Genomic DNA, 8468 nt, shown 5'->3' on the forward strand with positions numbered 1-8468 from the left:
GTGTGTGTGTGTGTGTGTGTCTGTGTGTGTGTGTGTGTATTAATCACTCTAAATATATAACTGTGTGGATTTAAAGTGCGTTATGATGATGTTCAGTTCACACTGAAGGTGAAAAATGTTCTCCAGTTTTTTTCCCATCATGCCTCTGTCCTCCTTTGGTATAGAAACCTCAGAAAAATGTGTCCTTTGTGTCTCTGTCTGTCCATCTGTCCGTCTGTCCGTCATCTCATCTCATCTCATCTCTTCTCATCTCACCATTTATGTTCTGGTTTTACATATTTATCGTAATAACAAACATGCCACTTCTCTATGAATTATTAAAAAAATAGCTGCACATCATTTGGTCACTAAGCAACACTAAATGTCCACAACTTGCTTGTTGGACAAGCCAGAGCCGTGCGAAGGCAGAGAAAAGCAACTCCGCTGACGGTCTCTGGTTTTAAAGTTATTATTGTTCTGAACACACACTGCAAAAAATTGGCGTTTTCTAAATCTGTGTGTTCTGAGAAAAAAAGAGGGCAGTGGCTTCTGCTGAAGACAAAACTAACAGGAGACAGTTTCATCGCAGCCAATCAGAGACAAGAAAGTTTGATCTGCTTCACACTGATATGAATGAAGTCCAATTTTATGTTGATTTGTGTGAGAAAATTTGTCTGGGACACTTTTTAAAATCTCTTATAGACTCTTAACCCTTTGAAACCTCAGCATTAGTTTGTATTTTAAAAACTTTAGGAGGAAACAATAAGAAACTTAATAGTACATGGCCGAAAAATTATTAAAGAAAAAAAAGTTACCAGAAAATACCTGAAAATATGAAAAAGCAAGAGTGAAAAACAAAAAGAAATAGGAAATAATAACCTAAAAAAGATAAAACAAAAAAAAAATTTAAATGACTTTTATTAGATTTTTTCTGTAACATAACTGTAAATATAAAATTATTACATTATAAATAGAGTTTTGGGAGGGTAATTTTGTTATTGTTCTCCTTCATTTTTCAAATTCTTTTTAGATAATTTTCTTGTCACTTTTACTAATTTCTAGCAACGTGTGGGACATTTCTTGTAAAGTTGGTCATTGAAAAGTTTGCCTGCGTTATCGAAAGAAATTATCAAATATTTTAAAAACATGGCTAAAAAGGCAATAAGCAACTTGGCAAGATACACCCTGCAAATTGCAAGAAATCAGTAAAAGGTGACATGAAAAATGACCTGAAACAGAAGTAAGGAGCTGTCACAGTAAGTGACAGAAAATAATTAGAAAATTGAAAAAGACAAAAAAATGTACTGGAAATATAAATATGATATTTATAGTTATGATAATGTGTTTAAAATTATTTTAGAGATTTTTAAAAAATCCATTTTAAGTCCTTTAGGGGTCAGTAAGTTCCTTATTTGATTGGGTTTTTTTTTGTTTGTTTGGGTCCCTTTTTTCAAATTTTCAGGTAATTTTGAGGTAATTTATTGCCAACATAATATGCGGTCATTTCTTTTAAAATTATTCATTGCCCTCCTCTTATGAATCAGGTCAGTTTTCTTGAGTTTCAAAGGGTTAATAACCAAAATATTATGGATGTCTAAAAACAAAATGTGGACACCAGGACATCTCACCAGATGCTAAACAATAAACCTGCCAAACATAAACGTCCAGATTTGAATTTCTTGTTGCAACGGGTTGTTAAAATCTTTAAAACTTAGAACTGGGTTTACAATCTGAAAATGAATATTAAATCAAACTTTTTGAGCTTTAACCCTCTAAAAACCTGAGCAAATTTATTGTATTTCTAAAAAAAAAAAAAAAAAAAAAAAGTAAAGAACCTTCACCACTTCTTGCAAAAAAAAAAAAAAGTATAGGAAAAGGTTGTGAGAAAATTACCTTAAAATAAGCACAAAAAAGTAAAAACCCAAACAAAAAAAAAGCTCAGAAAATTACAAATTATAAGTTAAAAACAAATTCTATAACATAATTTTACACATATAATTACTGGACATTTTCCAAAGTCAATTGAATTTTTTTTAAATAATTGTCAACTCTCTTTTTAAAACTAATTTTCATTTAATTTTTCAGGTAATTTTCTTCGTCACCTTTGAAAAAAAAAATTCACGTTTTTTTAAATTCCTTGCCAAGTTGGTCATTACATTTTTCCCAGTGTTTTTGAAGAAATCAAATCAATTTACTCCAGTTTCAAAGGGTTAAATGGCTTTTGAAAGACATCTAAAGGCACAACAAGAAAACCGATGTCCAACCAGGTTTTCAAAGATTTGATGTCTGAATTAAACTCATGTTTAACTGTCACACATCAGCCAAGTCACTGGAGGGAAATGTTGGTATTGTTTATTTCTGCAAACTGCAGATGCGTTAGATTATATGTGACAGCACGACGAGACGACTGATCCAGACCAGTTTTTACCAGCACATCACTGTTTCCTGCCACCTCACAGGTTGTTTTTGCTGTGACATCTTCCAGATTTTTAGAGATTTTTTTTCCAAATCAACTCTGAATTAAAGCAGAAGAAAAATTAAACAACTTTCCATCACAGGTCTGGACTCTGATGAGGAAAGTAATTCATAATAAGACAAATATTTTTAGGATAAATCCAAGGCCCAGCAGCTGTTTGATTGTTTTACACATTTTTAAAAAAATGTTGATCTTGAACATCGGACTGTGATCAAACTGTCTCAGAGTTTTTTCTTTTTTACGTGCTGCGAGAGAAACCCTGTCGTCGTGACATCATAGCTGGCTGAGCCAATAGGAACGATCCTTTCTAAAGATGGCCGACAGCTCGGTTCCTACAGTCAGATCTGCATCGAATTCGGACTCCAAGTCAGCAGGAATGTTTGTCTTTTAGAGCTCCGCAATTTCATATTTACTGCAGTCTGATGGAAATTAGGGATGATGACAATTAATCGATGGTTGATTAATCGGTCCTTAAGAATTTACTCGAATATGTGAAATTTAATCGATGAATCGACAGGCTACAGACTCCTGTCAAAACATATGCAATATGTTTCTGTGAGCTTTGACTGAGGACAAAACAAATTTGGTTTTGTTTGAAATAAGCAAAGTTTTTGTGTTTTTTTTTTCAAATGACGATTGATCGATTGTTACCTTTATCGATTTATCAGTTGAGAAAAGTCCTTAAAATTCGCAACCCTAAAGGAATACATCTCTCAAGAGGCATACTGCAGCTTCAGATACAAACTAAAGCTTCAGCATGCAGCTTTGGTTTGTAGCTTAAGACTGCAGCTTCAGATACAAACTGAAGCTTCGGGCTGCAGCTTCTGATAAAAAATTAAGTGTCAGACCGCAGCTTTCAGTACAAACTAAAGCTTAGGACTGTAGCTTCAGATACAAACTGAAGCTTCATTTTGTAGCTTCAGATACAAACTGAAGCTTCAGTTTGTAGCTTCAGACTGCAGCTTCAGTATGCAGCTCCAGACTGCAGCTTCACATTGTGGGCTGACTCTTTGTGCTTGCACTGCGGTTTGGTTTTAATACAGACGCTGAAACTGAAGCTCTGCAGCAGGAAACTCACTCAAAGTTCACCGGGGATTAAACCTGGGGGCTCGCTGTCGCTGTGATGGCGGTGGCGGTGGCGGTGGCGGTGGCGGTGGCGGTGGCGGTGGCGATAATAATGAGTCCGTGTGGTTTCAGGGTCCTGCGATGATCTGGGAAGAGCAGGAGGTTGTGGGAGATGCTGTCCCGGTGGCATCAGAAGAGACAGACTTTTTTCTTCAGGTCGTTCCTCTTCCAAAGAGAGAGGCTGTCGAACTCCTCGATGGACATCCCGAAAACACTGAAGAACTCCTCCTGAGAGAGGTGTCTCTGCAGGACGAAGGACAGACAGTGAGAGAGACAGACACAGAGACAGAGACACATAGAGTACCACATACCATCCAGTTAGCATCAACATTTCTAAGATTGAGGATGTTTCTATGATTGTGGGACAGTTCTAGGATTTTAGGACTTTATTACAATTTTTGGACATTTCCAGAATTTTAGGACATTTCCAGGATTTAAGAATGTTTCTAGAATTTTGGGAAAATGTTAAGATTTTAATACATTTATAGGATTTTAGGACATTTCTCAGATTTTAGGACATTTTTAAGATTTTAAGAAATTTCCAGGATATAAATCATATCAGATTATAGAGTTTCTAGAATTTTGGGACATTTTCCCAGATTTTAGGACATTTCTAGGATTAAAGAACATTTCCAGAATAATTTCAGGACATTTCTGCAATTGTAGAACATTTCCAGGATTTTGGGACATTTGGTTGGGGGGGCACCCAGTATGCTGTCAGGGGCCAGATTTGGCCTGCAGGCCATACATTGAGTATCACTGGATTTAGGTTTTACCTCCAGCCTGGTTCGGTCTACGCCGGGGGGCAGTTTGCTCCGTCCTCTGTGAGTCACCACCAACACATCATAGGGACAGATCTACAGAGATCAACCAATCAATCAAACAATGAATCAATAGATTATCATTACAAAAATAATCTGAAAAAAAAATAATAATTGAGAACTGAAGCTGCAGTGTGTAGGGTTTAGGGGGTTAATATAATCATCATTGAGAATTATGAGACATAATGTTCAATATCGTGCACATCTTTACAAACATTTCAAACGAACCACTGATCCGTTCTTCAGGTTTGCTCATCCATGTCTAATCCTTAAAGTCATATTTTATATTCATAATGTAATATTTCCAACTGTACTGCATCTGCAGCTCAACAGTCTCATGTTAAACCAAAAATAAATACATAAATAAATGAATTGAATATTTTAAAAAATACTAAAAGAATGTATTTTATTTTTATTTCTATTTTCATTATTTCCAACTGTGTATTGTGTCTGCAGCTCAACAGTCTCATGTAACATCAAATAAATAAATAAATAAAATTATTAAAAGATTAAAAAATAACAAGATTATGTATATTTTATTTCTATTCATAATTTCATTATTTCCAACTTTGTATTGTCTTTAGCTCAACAGTTCATCCATCTATCCATCAATCCATCCGTTTTCATCCGTTTATCCGAGGCCGGATCTCGTGGGCAACAAGCTAAGCTAAGCTAGGCGTCCCTCTCCCCACCAACGCTCTCTGGTTCCTTCTGAGGGATTACAGGCCAGATCTGTAATCCCTCCAGGGTGTTCTGGGTCTGCTCCAGGGCCTCCTACCAGTAGGATGTGCCCAGACGCCTCCAGCAGGAGGAGCCCAGGAGGCTTCCTGATCAGATGCCCGAACCACCTCGACTGGCCCCTTTCGATGCGAAGGAGCAGCGGCTCTACTCCGAGCTCCTCCCCCCATCTCTGAGGCTGAGCCCAGCCGCCCTGCGGAGGAAACTCATCTCGGACGCTTGTATCCACGATCTCATTCTTTCGGTCACTACCCGGAGCTCGTGACCGTAGGTGAGGGTCGGAACATAGATGGACTCATAAATCGAAGAGCTTCGCCCTCCAGCTCAGCTCCTTCTTCACCCTGACAGTCTGATGCAACTCCTGCATCACTGCAGACGCCGCACCAAACCGTCTCACACTCCGTTCTACCCTCACTCCTGAACAAGATCCCGAGATACCTGAACTCCTTCGCTTAGGGCAGCGACTCCCTCCAGAGGGGACAGTCCACCACTTTCCGGCAGAGAACCGCAGCCTCAGATTTGGAGGTGCTGACTCTCATCCTGACCGCTTCACACTCAGCTACAAACCGCCCCAGTGCATGCTGGGAGGTCACAGTGTGATGGAGCCAACAGATCCATGTCATCCACAAAAAGCAGAGACGCAATTCTGATGTCCATAAACCAGACCCCTTCCTCCTCCTGGCTGCACCTTGAGATCCTTGTCCATGAAAATCACGAGCAGGATCAGAGACAAGGGACAACCCTGGCAGAGACGAACACCACCTGGGAACGTGTGTGACTTTACGCCGAGTGTGCGGACACAGCTCTCTCTTTGGTTATACAGGGACCAGATGGCTCATTGCAGCGACCCCGGCAACCCGTACTTCCACAGGACTCCCCGAGGGACTCCAAGTCCACAAAGCACATGTAGACCAGGTGAGCAAACTCCCACAACAAATCCAGCAGCCTCGCTAAGGTAAAGAGCTGATCCACTGTTACACAGCCTAACCCCAAACCCCTAACCGTAACCCCTAAACCTTAACCCTAACCCTAACCCTAACCCAGCCCACATGGAACTGGAGTAGACTTTGTCTGAGAGGCTGAGTCTTGCGATACCCCGATAATTGGAGCATAGACTCCAGTCCCTTTTTTGAAAATGGGAACCACCACCCTGGTCTGCCACTCCACAGGCACCGTACTTGACCTCCACGCGACACTGAACAGGCGTGCCAGTTATGTTAGCCTGCCACCGAGCAGCTCTTTGACTACCTCAGCGACCTCTGCCAGGGATCTGGATGAAGGTTCCTCCGAGTCTTCAGACTCTGCCTCCTCCACGGAGAACATGAAGGAAGGGTTCAGGAGTTCCTCAAAGTGCTCCTTCCACCATTCGACAATAAACCCAGTCGTGGTCAGTAGTCTTGTGTTAAATCATTTTTCAAAATTAATAAATGATAGATAAAAAAATAAAAAAATATGTATTTTATTTTATTTATATTGTCATTATTTCACACTTTGCATTGTGTCTACAGCTCAGCGGCGTCATGTTAAACCAAACAGAGTTTTGTCACCTTATGTTCCAACATGCTGGGAAGAGAGTTTCCTCTGTCCATCCTCGAGTCTCCGTTCTGACACAGAGATCATCATAAACACTATCAGCATCACCAACACTTATTAATGACTGAAAAAAGACCAAAGACAATCAGACCGTACCTGAAGATCTGCAGAGAGAAGAAGAAGAGAATATTACTTACATCCTCACAGCAGACGAGCACCAGATAATAATAAATTATAATAATATTGTGAGCTGACATGTCAACAAAAGAGGCTACAATAAGTGTATAAATATTACAGATGTGATGAATATTGATCATGTGACTCGACCTGCAGGAGTTTTCTCTGAGGAGCTGAACTCTGCCGACTGCAGCTGAAATAAACAAACACAAACACGTTCACCAGCATCCTCAGTAAACTCGGCTCTGATTGGACGATTCTGTGGAGCTGGACTCACCCTGGACAGGCCGCTCCGAGAGGACGCTGGGAAATAGACCAACTTGGAGGCGTTGGACCCTGAAGGAGAAAATACATCAGTTAAATAACGAAAAATTAATTTCAGTTCTATAAAAAAATGTTGACGTTTCACTGTTGAAGCTAATTAATAAACTATAAGTCCTACAGATCCACTATGAAGCTTTTATTTTTCTTAATGAAGAAACTGTTAAGTGAATCATACAAAACTTTAACCTGAAAAGAATAATAATTTTGTTCAGACACATTAAACAAAGTAAAAATGTCAATTTCAGTCACTTTGTGTAACCTGTTTTCTTACTGACCACCAGATGGCACTAAAGTGCCTTCAGTTCAAGTATCTGTGTCGAAATTAAATTAAAGTAAATTAAATTAAATGTAACTTAACAAAAATTATATTGCATTATATTGCATTGCATTTTATTATATTATATTTTGAATATTATATTTCAAAATTATTCAGAGTTATTAGTGTATTCATTATTATTATTTATTTTCAATATTTCTTTAATTTATTTGATAATATTTTATTTGCCATGAATAAAATAATCTGTTGTTGATGAAAGTTGCATATTGAGTATTGAATATTGAGTATTGAATATTGAGAATTGAATATTGAGTATTGAATATTGACTGTGTACCGGTGTGTTGGCTGCGGTCGGGCAGTGATCGAGTTTTCCTCCTCAGAGGAGCAGCAGATTTCTCCAGCTCCTCCTTCAGGATGATTTTTCCCAAATTAGATTGAATCTGCAGAGAGATGTTATAAATATGTCATAAATAAATGTGTATAAACGCTGTAATAATGTGCAGAGATGTTACAAATATATCATAAATAAACGTGTATAAATGCTGTAATAATGTGCAGAGAGATGTTATAAATATATCATAAATAAACGCTGTAATGATGTGCAGAGAGACAGGCAGACAGATGGTGGGACATGTTCTAATAATCAAACTGTGTGACCTTGTTGAGCTCTTGTCTCTGCAGCGCTCGGAGGCCCCACAGCTCGTCATCTAGCTCGCCGTCCTCCTCATCATCTTCATCCCTCTGATCCTTCCTCTTCCACTCCTTCTCTACAGGGACCAGAGGACGAGGAGACAAATACAGTGGGGACGAGGAGAGAGGAGACAAGGAGAAGAGGCAGGGAGAGGAGACAAGGACACATGAGACAAGGAGAAAGGGGAGAGGGGACAAGAGAGAGAGGGTACATGGAGAGGAGGCAAGGAGAGATGACACAAGGAGAGGGGGCAGACAAGGAGACAGGAGACAGGAAACAAGGAGAGAGTACATGTACATAAATATTTATATATATATACTTCATTTT

General features: G+C 39.0%; 1 protein-coding gene across 1 annotated transcript; it reads right to left on the reverse strand.

Moving 5' to 3' along the window:
* Positions 1-2124: 2124 nt before the first annotated feature.
* Positions 2125-8217, reverse strand: LOC121937875 (dematin-like; the record flags this gene model as incomplete). The annotated part of the gene is made up of 8 exons (XM_042481173.1): positions 2125-3823; positions 4357-4437; positions 6687-6743; positions 6829-6836; positions 7000-7042; positions 7127-7185; positions 7785-7890; positions 8108-8217. Coding segments are annotated over 8 exons (578 nt in total), but the record flags the coding sequence as incomplete, so codon positions are not given.
* Positions 8218-8468: the final 251 nt, after the last annotated feature.

Source organism: Plectropomus leopardus, unplaced genomic scaffold (assembly GCF_008729295.1).
Source record: "Plectropomus leopardus isolate mb unplaced genomic scaffold, YSFRI_Pleo_2.0 unplaced_scaffold27723, whole genome shotgun sequence".
Classification (NCBI taxonomy): Eukaryota; Metazoa; Chordata; class Actinopteri; order Perciformes; family Serranidae; genus Plectropomus; species Plectropomus leopardus.